Source organism: Syngnathus typhle, linkage group LG4, assembly GCF_033458585.1.
Source record: "Syngnathus typhle isolate RoL2023-S1 ecotype Sweden linkage group LG4, RoL_Styp_1.0, whole genome shotgun sequence".
Lineage (NCBI taxonomy): Eukaryota > Metazoa > Chordata > Actinopteri > Syngnathiformes > Syngnathidae > Syngnathus > Syngnathus typhle.
Window position 1 is genome coordinate 23,998,137 of NC_083741.1, and position 23,045 is coordinate 24,021,181.

General features: G+C 49.6%; 3 protein-coding genes across 5 annotated transcripts in view; 2 read left to right on the top strand and 1 right to left on the bottom strand.

The window, feature by feature from the left end:
- The window catches only part of znf536 (zinc finger protein 536), a 117,385-nt gene extending 99,855 nt beyond the window's left edge, over positions 1 to 17,530 (top strand). For all 3 annotated transcript variants that reach the window (XM_061276492.1, XM_061276491.1, XM_061276490.1), the window contains one exon: positions 15,270 to 17,530. In XM_061276492.1, the coding sequence (XP_061132476.1) occupies positions 15,270 to 15,400 (131 nt within the window). In that variant the 3' untranslated portion in view covers positions 15,401 to 17,530. The remainder of the gene's footprint in view (positions 1 to 15,269) is intronic.
- Positions 17,531 to 19,045: 1,515 nt separating this feature from the next.
- LOC133152704 (gastrula zinc finger protein XlCGF52.1-like) lies at positions 19,046 to 20,486 on the bottom strand. Its single transcript, XM_061276544.1, has 2 exons — positions 20,350 to 20,486; positions 19,046 to 20,236 (listed from the first exon to the last, which is right to left on the bottom strand). The coding sequence occupies exons 1-2, from the start codon at positions 20,465 to 20,467 to the stop codon at positions 19,059 to 19,061; spliced, it is 1,296 nt and encodes a 431-aa protein (XP_061132528.1). The 5' UTR covers positions 20,468 to 20,486; the 3' UTR covers positions 19,046 to 19,058.
- A 576-nt stretch (positions 20,487 to 21,062) lies between these two features.
- On the top strand, positions 21,063 to 22,888 carry LOC133152717 (oocyte zinc finger protein XlCOF26-like). Its single transcript, XM_061276567.1, has 2 exons — positions 21,063 to 21,332; positions 21,617 to 22,888. Exons 1-2 carry the CDS (start codon positions 21,233 to 21,235, stop codon positions 22,519 to 22,521), a joined length of 1,005 nt encoding a protein of 334 aa, XP_061132551.1. The 5' UTR covers positions 21,063 to 21,232; the 3' UTR covers positions 22,522 to 22,888.
- The last annotated feature ends 157 nt before the right edge of the window (positions 22,889 to 23,045 follow it).

The following is a 23,045-nucleotide window of genomic DNA, read 5'->3' on the forward strand; positions in this document are numbered from 1 at the left end:
AGAGGAAGGCGCCCCCGAGGAGTTGTACTCATAAAGCCGGCTCCGCTCCGCACGGCTCGGCTCGGCTCAGCTCAGCTCGGCTCGGCTCGGCGGAGCGTAAGAACGACACTTACGCGTAATGAGACGCCGCCGCCGCCGCCGCCGCCACCGCTTCAAGGGAAAAGACGCAGCAGATATATAAGAAAAGCAGCGGAGCTAGGTGGGAGAAACTATGTCAACTTTTATTTCCCGTGTTATTCCACATCAATGGCGGTGGCGCCGATATAAACAGACAAACATACACAGGTAACGCCTTTCAAGCGCTCTGTGGCAATTAAGGACAAATAAGTCGACTTCACCGAGCGAGCGCCGTCCCAACCGTTCGCGAGCTCGCTCGCTCAATCGGCACCTTTGATTTCCACATCACACGACGACGGCGAGGTGTAAATAAATAAGTCAAACAAACAAAGTTGCAGAGGAGCTTGGCGGGGAGGAGGGGGGAGCGGAAAGCAGCGGGGAATAAAGTAAGACTAGCGAGCGTGCGCACCCAGACGTTCATCGTATCGTTAGCGCTGACAAAAAAATGTAAACGCCAGTGCGCCTGCCGCAAATCCCAGCGACAGAATTCTTCTCAATTGAAATTTCAAACCAATCTCAAAATGGATTGTCACCTGTGCCGGTTTTTTTTCATCATCTTCATTAAATCGAATTTTATTGATTTCGTTTTCATTTTTTCATTCGATTAGCCATTTTACCTGGCTCGAGCTCGCCCGGGAGGAAGGGCACGACGGAAGAACCCGTCGTGCAAAACAAAGGCCGCTTTTGACTTTTTTTTTTTTTGTTTGAAGGCCTCGTTAAACAGCAGGCAGGCAGGCAGGCAGGCAGGCAGGCAGGCAGGCAGGCTCCGGCAATCCGTTTTAATCAGATTAATAATCACGTCTAACCTCGTTTTGGCCGGGCACCGGACGACCTCGGCGCACAAAAGCTTGCATTGTGACGCTTTACATCATTAGCAAAAATGAATGCGGCCGTCACTAGGAAGCGCACAAAAGGCCGGCAGATTGCATGCCGACCGACCGGCTGGCCGGCCGGCCGGCCGGCGGGATTAGAGTTTCCCGAATGGGAAGGACCTCCGCGGCGCATTCGCAGTAACATGAATCGTCCCTTTTAAGAGAGATATGCTTTCATGGGAATTATGAGAGGTACAGTAAGGCGTCCTCGCAACACTGCGCCTCTTTGTTCCCACCGGAAGCCCTTTTTTTTGCGCGCGCGCGCTGCCACTGGCCCTTTGATTCGCCGGCAGCGTTGTCATCGGCTCCTGGAATGAATGTGCGCTTTTTTCACCGCCAATCAAATATTCATGAAGTGGGCCGCGGCGTTCGCGCGGCCATATGCTTGCTCGCCTCGGCAGCTTGCGGTGGCGAGACGGCGGCGAGATGCCGCCATCGCTCATCTGCAGGTGTACAAACGGAACATCACGCCGTTAGCCAAAGTTTCGGAGATCTTGCGACAGAAAAAAAATAAATAATCTTTAAATGAACTCTAAATGTACATCGGAGCCAGCATAGAAATTGCTGTCTATAAATGGAGACGGTTGGCTTCAGGCGAGACGCATCGGCGTGGCGTGGCGTGGCGTGGCGTGGCGTGGCGTGGCGTGGCGTGGCGTGGCGTGGACGAGGGCCGCCGCAACCAAACAGCCCGACTTTACTTTTCTTTGTGTGCAAGTTTAGCGCCAAGCGTTCCGTGCCGTCATAGACGGCGGGCGGCGAGGTTCCGACTCCATTGACGGCGAGATTCCAGCAAGAGGAAGCGAGCGAGGGAGGGAGGGAGGGAGGGAGGGAGGGTGTCGGGATTAAAAGCGGGGGATTAGCAGCATACTTTAAAATAAATCTCCTTTAATGTGAAACCTCATCCCCGCTCATTCCCAAAAAGGAAGCGTTGTTTTTTTTTACTATTCACTAAGAGGCTAACCCTAACAAACAAGTTAAAAGAGGCCAAGAAATGACGTTGGTGACGGACGTAGTACATGATTCATATATTACCTCTCATTATTTGTTTGATGGAACCACACACAGCAGCACATAAACTGTCACTACTTTTTTTTTTTTGTCAGTGCTCATCCCTTTTGTGCCATCCATCCATCCATCCATCCATCCATCCATCCATCCATCCATCAGGCATGCCATCCTCTCACTTCACTCTCACTTCTTTTGCTTTATCTTCTGTGGCTTTACGACATCACTTCCTTTAATCTCATCTCTCCGTCTTTTATTGGCTGCCGTGGTTCATCGCTCCTTTTTGACATCCATCACTCCATGGCATCATCTCACTCTTCTGTCACTTGAAAGATGTTCAGGCAGGCAGTCATGACTCCATCCGTTCTCTTCATGGCTCCATCTTTCACCTCATCCCACGTCACTCGATCCCACGTCACTCCATCTTCAGCCACTCCACCTTGTCTCGCTTAACCATCCATCCATCCATCCATCCATCACTCACTCCATCGGCAGCAATTTTCTGTCTCACTCCACTCTTTTTGCCGTCATGTCTTCCGTGCATCTTTGGTTCATCACGCCATCTTTTGCACTCTTCCACCACATCACTCCCTAATCACTCCATCTTTGTCAATAAAGGCCCCCCTCCCTCCCTCCCTCTCTTCTCCACTTCTCTTCCTATCCTTTGCGGCGGCGTGTGTTGATGCGCTTCCACGTTTGGGATTTGCAAAGTGACGGCAACGACGCGGGCCTCCTCCCTCCCTCCCTCCCCCCCCCCCCTCCCTCCCCCCCCCTCCCTCCCATCCCTCCCCCTCCGTCATAAAAGACGATATTTGTTGCAAGGTCAACACGGACCGACACATGACAAACGATCTCAAGATGGCCGCATCATCTGTCCTCTAATTGTTGGCCGCATCCTGCTCTCTCTCTCTCGCTCTCTCCTCCCCCCTCCCTCTGTCTCTCTCGCTCGCTCTCTCTCTCTCTCTCTCTCCTTCCCTCCCTGTCTTTATTCACTCACTTCCAGCTCTGGAATGTGATGTCACTTTTGAGCATGTGTGCGTGCGTGCGTGTGAACACATGAACGAGAAGAGAAGCAAATGGTGTCCGGAAACGTGTGCATGCTGTTTCTGTATCAGGCAGCAGACTTGGCAGCAGATGCACCACGAGTATTATGGACAAGCTGCTCATCAGATGGGAGATGCTTTCTTTCTCGCCCGCCGAACCCCCCCCCCCCCCCCCCCCTTCCTTCCTTCTCCGCCTCCTCAGCCCCAAAACTCTCCCCCCTCCCTCCCTCCCTCTCTCTCAAGCTTGTCTGAGATCTCCCCGTTGTGTACTGCACGGCCACATCATGTTCATCCAAGAAAATACGATTGGTGAGCTCATCCAGCTCTCAGCGCTGAGCAATTGGCCATTTTGACTTACGTTAGGTTGGCTGCTCCCGTGACCTTTGCTAGAAAAACAAAATCATTCAGGAAAGAAAAGGTTTTTTTCCCCTTTGACGGAATCCAGGTGATTTCCAGACACAACATTGCAATTGCGTTCCGCTTTGATGTTGTCATTAGCATCTGGGCGCGGTGACGTTTCCTCGGCTTCAGTCGCCGGGCATCACGCCACGGGACGCCATTTTCCAACCAGGGTACGACTGGTTAGACAGCGCACACGGGCCTGTTTATTAGACGGAAGACTTGCTCACCTGCATGGAGACACCACAGCAGCCACAGCAGCGAGGCAACTTGCTTGCTTGCTTTCGTTTGTTCTTTCTTTCGTCCTTTCTTTCTTTCTTTGATATGGTTTCCATTGCATGATTTCTTTGTATTTATAATTTGTGTGTCAATACAAATTGAATGATCTGTCCCAGGACGGACAGACGCTTTTGAATGAGCCAGTAAGTGTTTGCAGAAGCACTTGTTTGTAGCCTGTGTGAGTGTGCTTGTTTTTTTTTTTTGCATTTTCAAAATGAAATATCGGACACTATAGATCTTCTTGCGGCACACGCACACAAAAAGAAAAAAAAGGTGTTCTTGGGTCGGTATGCCGAGGTTGCAGTATCGGACGTGGTCGGTCGCACTTTTTTCTTTCTTTTACAAAGTGTGCTTTAGCGTGTGCAGAGTAATGATCATATCCAAATATCAATATGAGAAAGAGGGCCTTCTAAAGAAGATGAATGGCTATTGACGTTTAAATAACTGTGGCGTAAGAGAGATGGAGCGAGCGAGCGAGCGGACGAGCGGGGGAAGGCGAGTGAGCCAACGAGAGCGGACAAATCGTATTTTCCATCCATGTTTTCTTGTTGGGGAGGGGGAAGCAGCTGCAAATGGACCAGGTGGGAAACAAGCGGATTGCGCAAGTGCCCGGGAAACGAAAAAGTGCGAGCGAGCGAGCGAGCGACTTGACTTCCGACATCCCTTCCGCCATTCGGGCAGGCAAGCAAATATTGACATGGGCTGAACAAACCCTTGCAAGCGTGTTTGTTGAAAGCCAGAACATGCCGCTGAGCTTAATAAGAATCCAAAGACGCCAATATGGAAATTCATGCGCCGTGTTTTTATGTGCTCAGCTGCCAGCCCACAGAAGGACGCACGGACGGACGGACGGGCTGTGCGCCGGATACCCAACGCACATGAAAGACGGCTCACCAAATGAGCCCGAGTCGGACGATAAAGGCGCAAAGTGGAGCCTTTTTTCTTTTTTGTGCTGTAATCCAAATCAAATTGAGACAAACAGATGAATAAATTAAAGCTGGAATTTGGGAGAGGCACCAGACGGGGAGAGGGAACGTGCACTTTGAAGGACGAGTGACGTTGTTGAGGGAAAGCAAAATGGCCACCTTTGCAGTCCAAACTAAATGGCTGCACGCTTTCAATTCTCCGCTGAAATTCCCCAATATTTGCAAGAAAGGGCCACATTTACTGTCAAATGTCCATTTGGAACCAACTTTTGTCTTCCCGCGATAGATAGACACGCCGACCAAAAAGACGTCCCGGCGTCAGAATGTGGACATTTCCTGGGCAAATGCTGATTGCGTTGGCCAACAAAGTTAGGCGTTTGCTAATGAAACAAACAGCCGAATAAATAATTTGCCGCCGCTCCGTCCGTCCATCCGTCCGCCGGCCGTATTTGCATTTCAAATATATTTGAGCGCGGCGGCGGCGGCGGCGGCGGCGGCGGCGGCGGCGGCGGCGCTTTTTAAATGCCACAACACAAACTGATGCCAATCACCTTCGTCTGGCAGGCAGCTGACATTAAAAGGCGACCTGCGGCCTCGGCGCGCGCGCACAAATAATTGCGTTTATCTGCTGTGCCTCCGTCAGCTCGTTACTTTAATATCACTTTACATTTGAATATCACCTCCACGCAACGCCGCGCCAAAATAAGAGAACCGTCGGCAGGCTCGTGTGGAGGGAAGTCACGCCACCGTACACACACACACACGCTTCTCCCCCCGCCCGTCACTTTGCCATATTCCTTTTTGTAATTTACACCAAATCCAATCGCTGCCACTCATGCAGAGTCAAAGAAAAAGGAAAAAAAAAGCTGTAAATTGACAGCGTGCAGGGAAACAGCTGCTGCCATATTTACAGCAAAGACCACTCTAAAATATTAAAGATCACCGGCGGCGGCGGCGGCGGCGGCGGCGGCAACGCGTCTGAAGCCATCTGCTTTCTATTAAAACATCACACGCAAAATAAGGCGGCGCTCGCTCGCTCGCTCGCTCGCACGGCTGCCTTTTTTTCCTTCCACCTGAGGGCAGATTGCATCGACACCACGCAAAAGCAAAGTGACACGTTCAAGGACACTTTGGACAGCTCAGTGCTCGGCCACTTTTATTGCCGTTTGCAAAACATTGAGAGAATCTTGTCAAGACACGGACAGGAGAGAAAAGGCCTCGCTCCCAACCTCCCTCCCACATCCCCGCCTCCCTCGCCAAGGCGTGCGCTGACTCAGTGTTCTGACCCGATAGCGGGCTGGTGCCGATCTGGTCTTACTACAAAGATGGAGGCGGAGAGCGACGTCGAGCTTTGCGTGACCAGGCTCTGACCACTTTGCGGGAGGTCCCCTGCTGCCAAACGGAGGATTTGCTTTGGGAGTGCAAGTTCCCGCAACTAAGAATAGAAGGCAAGGCGCTGGGTGACTTTTCAGGAGAGGAAAAGCACTTGCGTCTTTCAATTCGTAGGAATGGCCAAGCTGGCCTGAGTCTTAGTCATCCATGTGCAAAGGTGGAATCTCCACTCAGCCACGACGGTCTTTCTCATGGCATGAATGGCGCTAATGGCGTCGCGTGTGATGTCATCACCATGAGGTCGGCCCTGACAGGAAGGGCTGGCTGGCTGGCTGGCTGGCTGGCTGGCTGGCTGGCTGGCTGGCTGGCTGTTGTTTTCCCGCAAGGAGGACTCCCGCTGATGGCGCTCCCCCCCCCCCTCCCCTCCCTCTCATCATCACCGTGCCTCCGCCTCCCAACGCAGCCATCATCCCTCCTCATCATGGCTGCCGCGGACGGCGGGGAGTCACAGGTGTGTGAGAATAATTACACCGACACTCTGGCAAAGAAAAAGAAATAATGTGCTTTGCAGCATTTAATAAGTTTGCGGTAAAAGAGGCAGCGTAACTGGATGGCGGGGCTCTTAAGAGCACGCCGCCGCCGCCGCCACCAGCTGGGGCTCCCCGGCCGTAGTGTGCCAATAGGCGTGGAGAGCGACCCCCCCACCCCCCCCCCCCAAAGCGCCACGGTGATCGGGTTAACAGCACGGGCCATCTGTCCAGCGCCCGTTTGGCTTCCTCATCTGAAAGTGCGCTTGCTCCCCAAACGTCTGCTACCCCGACGTAATCTGTCAATAATGATGTCATCATACATGGTTGGTGTCGTCAATGCAGAAGCGTGGCCCGATGATTGCGGGCGACGCTGCTGCCGCCATGGAAACGGAAAATAGAAGTGACATTTGCTCAGGGGTGGGGTGGGGGGGGGGGATAGCGCTACGTCAACTTCAAACAACTGCCGTCGCCAGTCACGATGCTTTTGTCCGTTCCGTCACTTCTTAAAGTTGCCAAGCGGTCGCCTGCTCATCAAAGCCACTTCAAAAGCCTCAGACCGTCCGTCGGTCCGTCCGTCAGCCCCAACGGTGGCGTCAGCCGGGCCCCCCTGGAGGAAAAAGATTTGATCTGTCTGCAAAGAACACGGCAAGTTCTCTAGTCGTTGCGACTGACACGCTAGCTGCTAGCAGCTTGTTAGCATCGGCCCGAGCTGGAGCCGACGTCAATTGTAGGGGGTGGGATTTTGGCCCTTTCTTTTTCCGGAGATTGCAAAGTCATTCCGTAAGATTTTTGCAACAACAACAACTCTCGGGGTGGTCTGAGACTTGAATGCACATGTGCGCGGCGGAGCTTTGTTATGATTAGAATACGTGAATGCGTGGCCTGTGATGTTTCAAAAGTACAAGAGCACTGCTGGAAATCATTTTGACACGTAAGGAATAATTGAAAGCATTTATCAAGCGTGAATCCCAAACATGTGCCGTGCTAAAATGCGGCACTTTTTTTTCTGCATTTTTTTAATCAGTGAATATGATCTGAAGCAGGAAGCGCACACAGAAAAGAAGAATGAAGTCTTGGGCGGAAAGGCTTTAGTGGCCTCCCGTTAACCTCCTCTCCAATGTTTCCGACGAGTTTGTCAGCAAAGACGACAAAAAGGAATTTCAAACGCTTCCGTCAAAGTGACTCTTTTTGGACTCGGCAGACGCTAAAAGACAAGAAAATGACGGACAATTGAATTGGGAGCCGTCCGACCCGGACCCGCTGAAATGATTGACGGCTCCGTCAACGCGTGCCTTCCTTCCTTCCTTCCTTCCTTTCTTCTTTACCGTCGTTTGTTTGTGTTCTTTAGGAACACGGCAACAGGTGATGCCCTTTTTTGAGTTAAAGTGACTGGCAACAAACGCCATCCCTCCATCCATCTATCCCTCTATCCCTCCATCCATCTATCCGTCTATCCCTCTATCCCTCCATCCATCCGTCCATCCATCCATCCATCGCCGTTGTACTTGGTAAGCTTACTATGTATTTGTTCAATTTCAACCAATGACTATTTTTTCTAATACGTATCATATATTGCTCAAAGGAGCCCGCCCGCACATAACCAATTGAAGGCATTAAGAGCCTCATGCACATTGTTTGGATGGCTGTAAACGCGTGCATGTTATTTGTGGCCGTGTGCACCAAATAAGCGTGTGAGCTCAGACTCCATAATTACCTTCCTTTCACATCATGTCTGCCACATGTACTGTATATCCATCTTGAGTCCTATAGAAGATAGGCCACGCCCTCTTCTTCCTCTCTGCTTGTCTCTTGCACGCACGCATGTACGCACACAGTACAGAAACAGCTGGTAGCATTATTGACACACAGTGTCGCTCGCTGGCTCAGGAAGAGGGAGAATCAAATGGGGCCGATGAATATGGGATTGGAAAGCCTGGCCCTTTTGGCGTGAATGCCGTCAGCAAGGCGGGTTTGTCACACGTCAGCTGGTCACGCGCAAAGGACACGGGCCCGCGCACGTGCAAGCCGGGTTGAAAAGGTGCAATGTTTTCCTGCACTAATCACTCTTGCTGTGAGTAGCAAACACAGAACAGGCGCTAATCTCTCCTATTGTGCAGACGTATCGTCAGGTGAAGACAACACATGCTTGTTAAGTGCTGTGTGAACGAAAGATTCAAGAGTTTTGATTGGCCATGTTTGAGCGGGCCAAACAAGGAATTTGACTTGGGTAAATCACAGCCTCTGTTCGACATTTAGGTGACATGTGAAAAATGGCACATAGTCTCAAACATCCCCTGATCTTAAACTCCCAAAAGGGCAAGGAAAAACTCACAACTCCAGCTAGGGCAAATGAGAAACCTTGAGAAGAGACCACAGATGGGAAGGTCCCTCTTCTAGGATGACCAGGCTGCAATGGATGCACATAGTGTAGACAAGATCAAAAAAGGTGTGGAGAGCAGGACGGTATTGCACAGTAATGACTCTGAGACTCAAAACACGGAAATGCTCTTATGCGTCAAGTCAAACGCACGTTGACCCCAATGAGTCGGTACACCTTTCTTGAATACTTGTGGGTGAAAAAGAACTCCCATTTTCTTTTCTCATCCTTGACTGATCATTTGAAATGTTGAGTTTCAGCCAATAACATGAACGCTGGTGACGTCTTCAAAGATCAAAACGATTGTGGCAAAAGAGACGGACGGGAAGCTAGCTGGCTAGCTGGCTAGCTAGCTAGCTAGCTAGCTGCATTTTGACCATGACCAATGAATACGTGCGCGTGAGTGTGCTGGCTTTCTTCGTTTGTCTGCCCGCACGCACGTTGCTTCACCGCTTGCCTTGCGTTCCAATCTGGCACCACAACACAGACGCTCTTTGTTCGCTAGCCCACTTACGGCGTTCTGCATTGTTTGTTAGCATTAAGCTAAGGCAAAACCATGGGCTTGGATTTGCTTTGTTATGCTTGATTTGATGATAAACTTCAGTGAAGAGCTCTTTTTTTCTTTTTTGCTCTCATTGTTGCGGTCATTCGCTGCTCGCCGTCAAGTGAGTCGAGTATCTCAAAAGCAATCTGCCATCAAGCGATTTGGACCAACAAAAAGGCAAGAGGAAGAGCAGTCGCCGCTGCCGCTCGCTGATGAGGCGCCCGCAATTTGTCCGGCAGCGGGCCGCGGCTAAGTGAGCCTCAACTGACCAGAAAGGATGGGCCACGTAATGGACTCGTCCAATTAGGTGGCGGCGAGATGGCGCACGCCTCATTACGGCCCCGTGACCCACGCCGTCACGTCACAAATGATTTCGGGACAAATTTGCGTGGTGATTGTCTCGTCTTAACGCGCACGCACGCACGCACGCGTTGCCACGTGTGAGGAGGCGCATGCGTCGCGGCGCTCGCTCCCGATCGAGTCCTCGGCAGCGTGTCGAAATAAAATACATGAAAATGGCCAGGTTTTCCTCCCAGCCAGCTTGCGTCTGCCATGGAGTCACGCAAGGGAACGCAGGATGAAGAAGCAACTTGGGCTTTGGCGGAATACGACTTGATTTTGCAGCAAAAGGATAGATAGACACACACACACAGGGGTTATTGATTTGCATCTGTATGTCGCTTTTGGGATGCTCAGCTACATTTGACATCCTTTGGATGGCTAAACCGTTCACAACATTACTAAATCAGGTCGACAGCCATTTTATTTTGGAACATTTCGAGGGCCACTCCAGGGCCGCAGACCACCGCTTGACAAAGCCAGATCTAATGGAAGAGCAGCAAATAGTTTCCTTGTTGCGTTTGTGCCCATTTTCAAACGGGCGGGCGGGCGGACGGACAGACGGAGGGCGCTCGGCGAGTTGTCGGCTTCTTGTGTTTTGTTTGTCTTAAAGCCTTGCTAGGCAGCCACGCACGCATGCAGGCAGGCAGGCAGGCAGCCACGCAGGCAGGCAGGCAGCCACGCAGGCAGGCAGGCAGGCAGGCAGGCAGGCAGGCAGGCAGCCAGGCAGGCAGGCAGGCAGGCAGGCAGGCAGCCACGCAGGCAGGCAGGCAGGCAGGCAGGCAGGCAGGCAGGCAGGCAGGCAGGCTCATTGATTCGAGGCGCCCGTTCACATGACACGGACGATGGGAGAGCCGCCGCCGCCGCTATTGGGGAATCTCTCAATAAATCAATGCCACTTGAAAGGCTAGTGGCCGGTCTCTTTGGAGAAGCTTTCCGGCGTCCATCACCAAGGTTATTTTGTCAATGGCTGCTAATCCAGGTCTATTTTTTTTTTCCCGCCGTTTACCGAGCGAGCGGCGTTCTCATGACTGAAGTCGGACGGCCCTGGGAAGAAGAGCACAAAAGCAAAGGCTATGGATCGCTGCGGCTAAAATGGGAGTTCAGAAAGAGGTTGCTCTTTCTTCAATCTGAGGATTTTCTTCCACAAAGCACAATGGATCTCAAGCCCCCTTTTTCCTTCCGCTTTCTCCTGCCTTCCATGCTTTGGGAAAAGTAGCAAAACAACTGTACGCCTTCCCGCAGGTCACATTGCTCGCGTCAAATGTTCTCCACCGCTTGGCCTCTTGGACCATTTGCTTCAACGTGGACTTTTGAATCACCCTCGTGACTGTTTTTCCTTCGGTCAACTTTTGAGACAAAAAGTCGATTGGCTCTCGGATGACGAAAATGTTGCCGCGTGGCTCGTTAGCAACGTGGGAGCGAGCGGGCGCTCCTGCCGCAACTCTCCTTGGCCCGGTCCATCATCATCGGCGTCACAGTCTCGAAAGACCATCGATTTCTTGTGTCTGGAGGTGAGGTGTTCTTTGCACAGCGTCTGCTGTGGCTGGTGAACCTCTCCAGTGCGCAAGAAGCCTGCCTGGGCAAGTTTTATGGAAGCCTTGAGTTTCCCAGGCATCAGGGCTTCCCTCTCGGCCTTCCTGTCGTCATCCAAAGGAACGGTGAACCCATACATTTGGCATCAGGTCGGCTGGACCAGTTGGCGGGCTTTTGTTCCTTTCCTGCCAGTGGGAAGGAAGCACTTGGATAACGCCGCAGAGCGCCCGGCCGGCCGGCCGGTCATGTGGCATCTGCAAGCAGTTGGTTAAATGACATCAGGGTCGTAACGGCTGCTGAGCCGTCCATCGCGCAAGCGTGCCTTTCCTGTCCCACTTCATTGGAGGGGTGCAAGGGAGGTCCACAAAAACCTTGTTTGCAAGCGCCTTTGCGTGGTGATCCTTAATGAGCTCCTTCTCCTCTTTCTTTCCCATCGCCGCCATTTCAAGCCGTGGCCTTTCTGCCCGCGCATTCCTGCGCCATGACGTGACATTGTTGATGAATAAAAGGCCGTATTATGTTACCCCCCCCCCAGCCCCCTCCCACCCAGTAAAAGGGCAAAGTGGACCACTTTTTATCTGCTGAACGAATCAATCAGGATGATGTCAGCGCAAAGGAATCACACACTGCGAGGATTGGGAAGCGAGAGGAGAGAGCCGTTCCTGCTGACAACAGCGTCATTCTTTGGGCATTGATTGTTTTTCTTTCAATTTGGCTCCCTCGTAATGTCAGCGCTTGGTTGGCACGTGGTTGGCTCTTTAGGTGGAGGGAGATACAGCAAGTCACGTCTCTGAAGCCAGCGGCAAGCTCGTCTCTCTCTAGACCGACCGAGTGAGTGAGTGAGCGACCTCTGGAAAAGGCAAAAGTCAAGGCTGGCTCTTTCGATATGCGACGTCTGGTTCCCTCGCCCCCCGCTCGTTGGTCTTTTGGAGGATTGCGAGGGCACTAATTAGCATTGGAGCGCTGATGATTAGGAGATCAAACAGAGATCCAATGCCATTTCCGTCCATTAATGCTCCGGCTTTAGAGTGGCTGTCAGGGCCGTGACGCATCCTTCCTACCCTCTTGAGGAGATGACAGCCTGGTTACAATGAGGAAGAGCGATACGGCAGGGAACGTTTCGGTCGGCAGTGTTTTGTGCCAAATTTGGGGGAAAGAATTGGAAATTCAGAAATACATCTCTGAAATGTCAAAGGAAATATACGTAAGTCACACCACACCATCCCGGCCAGCGAGTTTCATTGTTTTCTTTAAGGACAAAAAAAAGATGGAAACATGACATTTCACCAGACTGCCTTTCCCAATTCAGCAGAAATTGGGCATTACAAACAAGATGGCCTCCCACTAGCTTGATGCTAAGCTACAACTTGCATCGATAGTGGCCTCCAATCAACCTGAACATAAATGGCGGCGCAACGCTCGGAGTCAGGCAATATCGCGTATATTCTTCATCCTCTGCGAGGACGGACTTACTTACCGCATATGATTGGCGCTCATCCTCGTCCTATCAAAGCGTTTCCTTACGGTCTTGTCAGATCGCCCCCTTGTGGCGTCGCGGCGGCCGGCATTCGCTTGGCCTCCGGCCGTCATCGGCGCGTGAGCGATGACCTCGCCGCCCGTCGCCGTTGACGACCTCGCCAGCTCCATTTTCCCCTCATCAAAAACATTAAGAAGGAAGCAGAAAGAAAGAAAAAAACATTTCTTCCCGCCAGTCGTTTGCAGCCGCATTGTATTTATGCACTGCAGGAAAAAAAAGAAGGTAATAGATCAAGCACATTCCATTATTCTCTTATAAGATCATTAGCAAATATAATTAGATATGAAAGAAAGTAATTTGGAGAGGCGAGCTGAGGAAAGCGCTATCAGGCACACAAGACAGATTGTAGCATCGCAGTGTTTGGGCTTAAATTGCTCAGCGGAGCTTTTATCTCCACGCCAATCTTTCAGCCTCAGAAATAGTTTGAGAGGCGCCGCTCCGCACCGCACCGCGCCGCACCGCGCCGCACCGCACCGCACCGCCGACCAGAACAAACGTGCACTTCACTCGCGTGCTTATTTGATTTAAATTTAAAAAACAAAAAAAGGACTCATTAAAGGCTTGACATTGCTTCTTAGCTTCCTTGTTCTTCTCCTCTGGCCAAATACGTGTGGAGGAGAGGGCTTAACGCAAAGAGTGCGTTTTTTGCCCCGGAGGCCAGTCCGGGAACTGCTTCGCTCGCACTGTCGGACTTTCTTTCAATCGCCTCTACTTTTGGCCGAATCCATACTTTGGATTTTGTCCTGAACAGATTGTAGGCGCCCTCTGCTGTCAGAAAGGTTGCCGTGCGTTCCTGTCACACGCGCGCGCACAAACAGGCAAACAAGTTTTGATTCAGCTTTTGAGGTTATTTTCTGCCACTTTAATAAACGTAAGTAGCACGCAAATGGACTTTTGATGTGTGCGCGGCACACACACACACGTCACCACTCACTGCAGGGTGTGTTTGTCAAATAGACGTGAGCCCAAAAGCGGAGTCACAATTCCGCCGCCCCAAATTTGCCGCGGCGGCGGCGGCGGCGGCGGCGGCGGCAGCGTGTTCTTCCTCCTCGAAGCGCTTTGAGGGATGAGGAGGGAGAATGTGGATTTTTCTCCTCTTTTGTGCAAATCACAGAGAGCAGCAGCAGCAGCAGCAGCAGCAGCAGCGGGCCCGTCTATAAACATCCTGTATTCATTAAAAGCATCTAAAAATACGTTTGTTTTGCTCCCTCCCTCACTTCCTTGATCCTTTTGGTTGCTAGCGCCGCAATTGACATATTTACCATTGTTATATCAAGTGACTTGATGTTGAACCGGAAGCTTTGATAAGGACAAAATCTCCGTCTTTGACTCCAAGAAGCAGACAGCGCCGATCTGGCCGCTGATCCAGCGCTGATCCAACGCTGACCCAGCGCTGCTACTGCCCAAATGGTTTTCAAACTTCGTTTCCTGGATGCTTGAATTCGACAGAGCGGATCGGTTGATAAGATTTGGACGATTGCGCCAGTTTGACGTAGCAACGTGAACTTGGACGAGAGGTGTCAAAAGTCTCGGGAAGTGGGCCGAGCAGGACGTTTGAGTTCCGAGACCAACTTGTCCTAGAGGTCTATCCGCTTGAGTTGCAAAATGGCCTCTCAAAGCCCGGAAGCCGCTTTTGCTCGACCTCGTGAGATTTGCTACGAATGGCTGTCATGAGTAGACTTTGCGCCTGCTTCTTGCTCTTCATAGGCTTGGCTCTCAGAAAAAAAAAGGCCCGTGCTGTCCCACCGACCGCCACGGGAGGGCGCACCATGAAAGCAAAGCATCATCAACATGGATCGATTTGAGAGCGTCTGAGAATTGATTGTCTTCACAATGAAATGAAGAAGCGACGTGATGTCAGATTTGTTGCACTGATGGACAAAGTTAGTTTGTTGTAGTTGTACGGTCGGTCGTTTCTTTGAGTTGCACTTCTTGAATTGTCGTTCCCGCCGATCCAATCAAAAGCACTTTTTTTTTTCTTTAAAACAAACAAAAAATACCATTTATAGACAGGAGGAGGGAAATAAAAAGACTGTCGCAACATTCTTGCATGACCAGGGGGATGTATTTGCTTGCTCTTGCTCCGTGAGAAGAAAAACAAAGAATAGGAGAAGAAACTGGAAAATGTTGTGTATAGCCTTAGCGTCAACTAAGCTTATGAATTCAAAACACGCAAAGTTGCCCTAAATGTTGTTTGGGGAGACGCTTAAAAAAGGTGGCTGGCTCTCTTGATGAAGAGTGAAAATGAAATATGGACTCGAATCTGCCCTGATATTTGCCATTTCGTCTCGTGACTTGGGTTTGATGTCATTGCCATTTGGGTTCCCAATCTGTGAAACGTTCTGTTGAGCTTGGTCACGTCGGGCTTGACTCGCTGTGTTGCACTGCCGCCTGCTGGTCGCGTTGAAAACCTTTTTTTTTTTTTTTGCCCAGTGCCCGCGTGGCTGTCGGAGGAGGAGGAGCAGCAGCCGGTGACCCTTGGGCCCTCTCTGACCCTGGACCAGGACCACCTCAACAGCGACCTTGATGAGCTTGGCGACCTCGGCTGCAGCCAGCAAGACTAAGCGCCAACGTGATGGAGAAGAAGAAAAACGTTTGTTTTGAAACTACCTGTGTGACGGACGACGAGCACACACGCCCGTCAACTTTTTCATTCCTTCCTTCCTTCCTTCTTTCCTGTATTCCGCCAGCCACCCAGACTTGCTACACATATAACTATATCGTACCCGGAATGTATTCTTCTGTAGACTAGCCACGCTAGCGCGCAGGCTAACTGTTAGCGATGGCCGTCCAGGCCGTCAGTAAATAGGCAGGCAACAACACGACAAGAAGGACAAAAAACAACAAACAATGTGCGTATTGAGGGTTCTTTCCATTTTCAACTAAGTATCACAAAGTGACTGATTGGTTTGTTTGTTTGTTTGTTTGTTTGTTTGTTTGTTTGTTTGTTTGTTTGTTTGTTTGTTTGTTTGTTTTAAATCCAACTGCAAAAATTGCTTGATTGGCCAGATTTCAAGTCATCGTTTTGCCTCAGCTTTACTTGTGGTTGAACAACGCTAGTTGAGGAAGTTCATGTCGTGCTTGTCTTTTTTCTTTTTTTTTTCTTCTTCCCACCAGCCTAAAGTTGCAATGTGGGAAGTCTGGCCTTTTATGTTATATGACAGAAAACTAAGAACAAAGCAATCAGTCCTATTAGAGATTTTTTTTTTTTTATATATATATATATATATATATCTTTTTCTTTTTTTCTTTTTTGGAAAGAAGCAATGATGCACTGCTGACTTTAACAATGCGTTTGATGATTGTGAACAAGGAGCACTTGAACTGCCCCAAGATGTACTTTGACCCCCAAAGCCCCTCATAGCGGCATACCTCCATCACCCCGCCCCACCCGCCCCTTTTATGGGGGGAGGGGTCTTTCTCCGTGTACATTAAGAGATTTAGGAAGACGTTCCCAAGGAGCGTCGTTTAAAAAAAAAAAGGAAAAAAAAAACAGAGGCCTTTCCCGAGCCTGCGTTCTTCTTGGGAAGAATTAAAAAAACAAAGAAGGTTTTGTAAAATAGCGCCGGCCGTCGTCGTTGCACAGTGTTGCTGAGTACTACTGATGAGGACGAGGACGAGGAAGATGTATTTGCTTGCTCCGTGAGAAGAAACGCAAAGAAAAGGAGAAGAAACTGGAAAAGATGGACATGTTGTGAATAGCCTTAGTGTGGACTATAGCTGTGCTAGACACTTTGATTTGGCTCACCTTGTCATTTTACATCCAAACCCACACACACACACACACACACACATTGGTATATTCCACTTGGGGGTGAGCATCCGGATTGAACCCCAAATCTACCTTGTGATGAGTTGCAGATGGCCACCTGTTGAAGATGAGAAGAGTCATCCAAGTGACTAGTGCCCCAAACATTTTTGCCAGCGTGGTCGCTCCATCCGGAAAAGAAAGAAAAATGACAAACAAAGAAAAGATGACAATCGTTCGCCGTGCTGCAAAGCGTCAAGGGCGCGTGGATGAGGCTGAGGCTGAGGATGAAGGTGATGCTGCTGACCACGCATAGCGCAGGACTCCTCTCCTTGGCCGTCGCTTGGCCTTCTCTCTGACGCTTGACTGACTGCCTGCCTGGGGTTCTCGCCAGCATTTTGCACTGTGATTGTATGATGAGCAAGATGATGAGGAAGATGAGATGATTCCCTGAAGGCCGCCGCCGCCGTCGTGTGTTTGTGCGTCTCCCTCGGCGTCGTGAAATGTTTCCGTCTTTTTTTTCATGTGAAGAGAACGATTCTAACGCGCTAATGTACAGTCCCCGATAAGATGATCGTAATATTAATGATAATAATGGTATGGTAATAATAATCAACCCCGCCCGCCCCTGTTTCTTTTCATCCCAGCCAAGGTTGGATCTATACTCGATGTGGCTTTGACTTTTCCTTTGGACTTCCTCGGAGCCGCCGGCGGCCGGCCGGCCGGCTTGCGTGCGTGCCGGCCTGCGTGCGTGCATGCCTGCGTGCGTGCGTGCCTGCGTGCGTGCGTGAGCGAGGGGTCGCCGGAAGGGCGGCGAGCGGTCGCGTTCCACATCCTCTCCTGGTGTCTTGTGTTTGGCAGATGCTTCGTTTTGTAACTACTGAACTGTACTTATAAGAAAAATAAAATGTATTCCAACTCCAAAAAAATGGGAAAAAAAAGAAAAGATGGCGTCTGCTGCGTTCTTCTTACGTGGCCATCCAACCAAAACGCGACAAGTTTGAAAAAAAAAAATTAACCCTCATTCGTTGGCACTGTTAAAAAGAAAATGTTGATTTTGAGTGAAAGAAATTGTGATTGATTTCAGGTTAGAACTAAAACGTTCCAAAATTTGAATGTAATTGATTCTGTTGACAATAATAGCTTCTTTAGGGAATATGCTTGGATTTCCCCACTTTTCCCCAACCCAAAAAAATCATATTTTACCGACACTGTGAAAATTTGAAATTGTGATTTTTATTTGATTTTTGCAAGTTTCATGCTCGATACGTATGGATCGTCTAATTGAAAGTGGAACAATTCAGTTTGGCACAATGAAAACCCAAATCGGTTTTCGTGACAAGACAGACGTATAAAGTTAAATCAATTTCACTTGAATTTTTTTTAAAACGTTACAAATAAAATAAACATGTATTTACACCTCAAACATGAGAGTTACATGAAAAAGAAATGGACACCAAGCATTTTCTTGGAACTCCTTTTTGACAAAGGCCGAACAGACGAAGAAAACTCGATTTGTTTTGATCGCGAGCTTGATGTTTCTCTTCGTTCCGGTCCTCCGGTCCTCCCTCCTTCCCTCCCTCCTCATCGTCATCGTCTTCTGACAGACAGCACGGCATTGGCAAGCAACTACTGCATTTTTTTATTTTATTTTTAATCTTCGCATCCTTATTTCAATAAAGCCGACCGAAAGTCGGTGGCAAATCTCCAACAACAGCACGACCGAGCAGACTTGATTCTTCCGACAAGTGGACCAGGTAAGAAAAGTTTGAATACAACACATTACAGTCAAACAAAGTAAGGCTTTTGAAGGGATTCCCCCCTTTTTCTTTCTTTTTTCTTTCCCTCACGCTCTTCATTGACAACGTTTGCACACATTTCGTCTTGACGATAATAGCAAGACGTTACACGAGCTCGCTCGATTTGTTTCGCGCTGTTCTGCTCGCTAAGCTAACAAGCTAAGCTAAGCTTGCTCGAGAAACATCAACATGCACCGAGACAAATTGAAGTGGACTCGGAGAATGAAATGGATGATGTTTTTGTCTCGTGTCTGATCAAGGATCAATGCTTTAATGCGTTGAGTAGAAGGATTCGGGGGAGCGCATAAAGCTCAAAGGGGGGACTGCACGAGGTCTTTGACGTGAACAGTACGGCAACTCCATTTGGACTAACGAAAACTGTTGCCTTTCCGGCGTCTCCACCCTGCGTCCCCCCTCCCTCCCCACCCCCCCCCCCCCTCTCTCTCTACCAGAGCGTGCGCCTGGTTTCTATCTCGTACCTGGAAGCCCTCAGGAGTCGACTCCGAACCGGCCTCGTTGGTCTCTTCCCAACCCGAAGTTAGAAACTTGAGCCGGCTGTTTTGTCGCACGTGGACTTTGTCTGGAAAAATGATGGCGTGGTTCATGAAGCGGGTCAGGTTCCGGTGATTCCAAAGCAGGGAATGAGTGGACGAGTCTTAGCCTGAGTTTGACACTTTATTTTGCAGGCAGCCTCGCTGAGCGAGCGGCGCTCTTCTCGCCTCCACACTGGTGTCCCTCGAGGTCACACTTGACCTTGAAGCTTCTTTTACACACAGTGCAATTGAACGGTTTCTCACCCGTGTGCACTCTTGTGTGCTCTGCCAAATAAGCCTTTCGAGTAAATCCTTTGCCGCAAAATAAACATGCAAAAGGTGCTTCCCCGCTATGTGTCCTCGCGTGCCTTGCCAAATCTCCCTTCTGAGTAAATCTTTGAGCGCATTGTGAGCAGGAAAAGGGTTTCTCTCCAGTGTGTATCCTGACGTGTTCGATTAAATGTTCCTTTCTGGAGAATCTCTTACTGCAGAACGAGCAGGCCAGTGGTTTATCTCCGGTGTGTGTTCTCGTGTGCCTTGTTAAATGTGTCTTGGACGAAAACGTTTTATCACAAAATGAGCAGGCAAAAGGTTTGTCTCCGGTGTGTGTCCTCGTGTGTTTGGTTAAGTTGCCCTTCATGGAGAACCTTTTGTCACACACGTCGCAGGCAAAAGGTTTGTCGCCAGTGTGCGTTCTTTTGTGCGTGATTAACGTTCCCTGCGCGGAGAATCTTTGAGCACAAATGGGACAGGCAAAAGGTTTTTCCCCGGTGTGCGCTCTGGTGTGTCGTATCAAATCGCCTTTCTGAGTGAATGTTTGGCCGCAAAGCGAGCAGGCAAAAGGTTTCTCTCCAGTGTGCGTTCTCATGTGTTTGGTCACATTTCCCTTGATGGAGAACCTTTTATCACAGACCGAGCAAGCAAAAGGTTTGTCGCCAGTGTGCGTTCGCGAGTGTGCTTTCAATAATGACAGCCTGTAAAATGTTTTGTCACAATGAGAACACTGGAAAGGCTTGCCGTCGGCGTGGCGAGTCGCATCGCCTCGAGAGTGATCGTCGTTGTCAGAAGATGTCACGTTGTCCCCTTCCGATAACGGAGCGATGAGGCCTTCTGAGCGGGCCCCTCCGTCACTTTGCTCTCCGTCGCCTTCTTCATCGCCTTCTTCATCGCCTTCTTCATCACCTTCTTCGCTCTTCACGGTGACAACCGTGAATGGAAACGTGCTGACGTCCTCCTCCTGCTCCTCCTCTTTAATGTGAGGAACATTGGCCTTGTGCTGCCCAGGACCGAGAATTTCCTCCTCCTCCTCCCCACTGACGTCTTCATGACACAAGACAACAAATTCGGCCTTTCATCAGTCAACTTTCCTTATGGGATATGGAGGTCGCCTGCGCTCCAGAAAGGAGGAGTTAGCAAACAAGGGAGAAACGCACCTGCTCTGGGCAAGTCAACTCGAAGCCGATTGCAATCAGCGTCCAGTGCTTGACGGTTCCACCGGGTCGCACACAAATCTTCCGCGTACTCTTCTTCTTTGATGCGTTTGGCGCACATTTCGACACTCGCGGCTTGCTTTGCGATGTGTTGCTGATGAACGAACACCGGGTCTCTTTGTTCGTTCGCGGCTGGCTAGCGAGCTAAGCTAGGCTAGACTAGCTAGGCTATCTCGAGAGCCTCCGCCGGGATGCCCTCCCTCTACCGGGACGGACGAAAAGATTTCATTCACGGGGTGCAAATTCTTGTCCAGCGAAGATGGACGAACTGGCTCCAGTGCGCTTCAATCAATGTTCGAACAAATGTTCAGTCAAGCAAACGCGACGTACGCAGTAGTAAAGCTCCACCGCGGAAAGAGCACTATACGTCACGTCCATTGACGTCGTGGTAAACAAACGTCATTTCCGCTTTCAAATCCTTCACTCGAGCAGCCTTTGAAATGGTCCCCTCGCTCGGTGGCTAGCGCGTTGATTTCTCGAGCTGGCTGGGCTGGCTGGCATAAGTGTCACGTCTTCTCCGAACGCGACCCGGAAGTCGTCTCAAGTCACCACCGGTGGGTGGCATTATTGCACACGTTGCGGAGCGTACTGAAAGTGACGTCCATTGTCACTCAGCTACCCGCTAATCCAGAGAAGGCCGTTTGGCGGAAAATGACTTTGCGGCGGGCGGTCGAATGAAAGAAAGAAAGAAAGAAAGAAAGAAAGAAAGAAAGAAAGAAAGAAAGAAAGAAAGAAAGAAAGAAAGAAAGAAAGAAAGAAAGAAAGAAAGAAAGAAAGAAAGAAAGAAAGAAAGAAAGAAAGAAAGAGTCGTCGTTGTGGCGTGAAAATGTGCGCACATCAAACAGTGCAGCACGACGAGGAAACTAAAGAGAAGATGCGACAATGTCAACAACTACTGGACGCTCAAGTTGTGTTCCAAGGAACAGGTTTGTACATTTCTTTTCTAATGGACTCCTCAATTGGTTGTGAAAATCAAATGCGGTTCCGATGGCAACGCTGATACCATCACTGAGATAGATCAATCGTGGCCAATGAGAATATGAAGAACAAATGGCTTCTTTTACACTTGACTAGGAACACAAATGTAAATCGTGATCATACCTGGAAAGCGTTGAGCAGAAATAAGCCACCATGTCAAAGTGGCAAGATCAGACAGGCCTGGCCTTCCTAAAGCTTGTTTTCTTCTTCTTCTTCTTCTGCTGTCCATCAGATGTCAGCAAAGATCTCCATTGGGAGCAGCTGGAGCCAGAGGAACAGGAGCCAGACCCCCCTCCGGGTCACACTTGGATTAAAGAGGAAGAGCAGGAAGCTGACATCGCCAATTTTCCATTGACCGTCATTGTGAAAAGCGAAGATGAAGGTGATGGAGACGACTGTGGAGGATGGCAATCGAGCAGCCTCTTTGCACCGCTGTCGGACAGTGACGACGTGGCCGCCTCACACGCTCCTGATGGTGGTGGTGGAGAAGATGAAGGCTCGAAAGCTGATGTGGCGACAGCTCACGCTGACACTGAACGTGTGAAATGTTCCCAGTGTGACAAGACATTTTACAACAAGTCCACGTTGAAAAGACACTCAAGGACGCACAGTGGAGAAAAACCTTTTGCCTGCCCAATTTGTGCCAAAGGCTTCTCCATCAAGACAAACTTAACGCGGCACATAAGAAGACACCAAGGGGAAAAAGCTTTTGGCTGCTTAGTTTGCCATAAAAGATTTGCCATCAAGGAAGATTTGAAAATACACACGAGAACACACACTGGGCTGAAACCTTTTGCTTGCTCCGTTTGTGGGCAAAGCTTCTCCAGAAATACAATTTTAACAACACACAAACGAACACACACCGGGGAGAAACCTTTTGCCTGCTCGGTCTGCGGCCTTCGATTCACTCAAAAGCCAAATTTGACACGACACGCGAGAACGCACACCGGTGAGAAACCTTTTGCTTGTGCCGATTGTGGGAGAACATTTAACCGAAAGACAAATTTAGCAGCGCACACTAAAACACATGCTGGGGAGAAACACTTCAGTTGTGGCGTATGTGAGAAAAGATTTCATGTCGACCGTGACGTGAAGAGACACAAATGTGCTGCTGGTCAGAAGAGTAGCCGTCAATGAAGCTTCTGGGGGGGAAAAAACAACCAAGCAAGAAGCGACATGGTGGGATTATTACATTGTGTACTGTAGTTGACCCGTCGGTTCTGTACTATATGCAGATGAGAATAGTGAATAGAAGGCTTTTTATTCTACGTGTGTGCAATAGGGGGTGGCATTGCTTTTGCGCACGTAAAAGGAGTCTTGAAAGCAAGCGACCATCTGCAGGTTGGTTTTTATTTTCGGAGACGCATCAGCGTCATCATTGGTAGAATGACGTGAACCAAAACGGACCGTTTATCCGGATTGTAAGTGACCCAGAGTTGAAGTTACCTCTCTTTCTGGATTGAATAATATTATTATCTTAATAAACATTAAAACTTGCTAAAAACTTGTCTGATGTTTTATTCCTTGTTCTTATTTTTTGGGGCATAAAAACAAACAATTGGTTATATGTATATACAATGTGTATAGGTGTTTTACGTTGTGTATTATGTGTTGGTGTCCCCCAAAATAAAAAGCAAGTAGTCAAATACACATTCTTGACA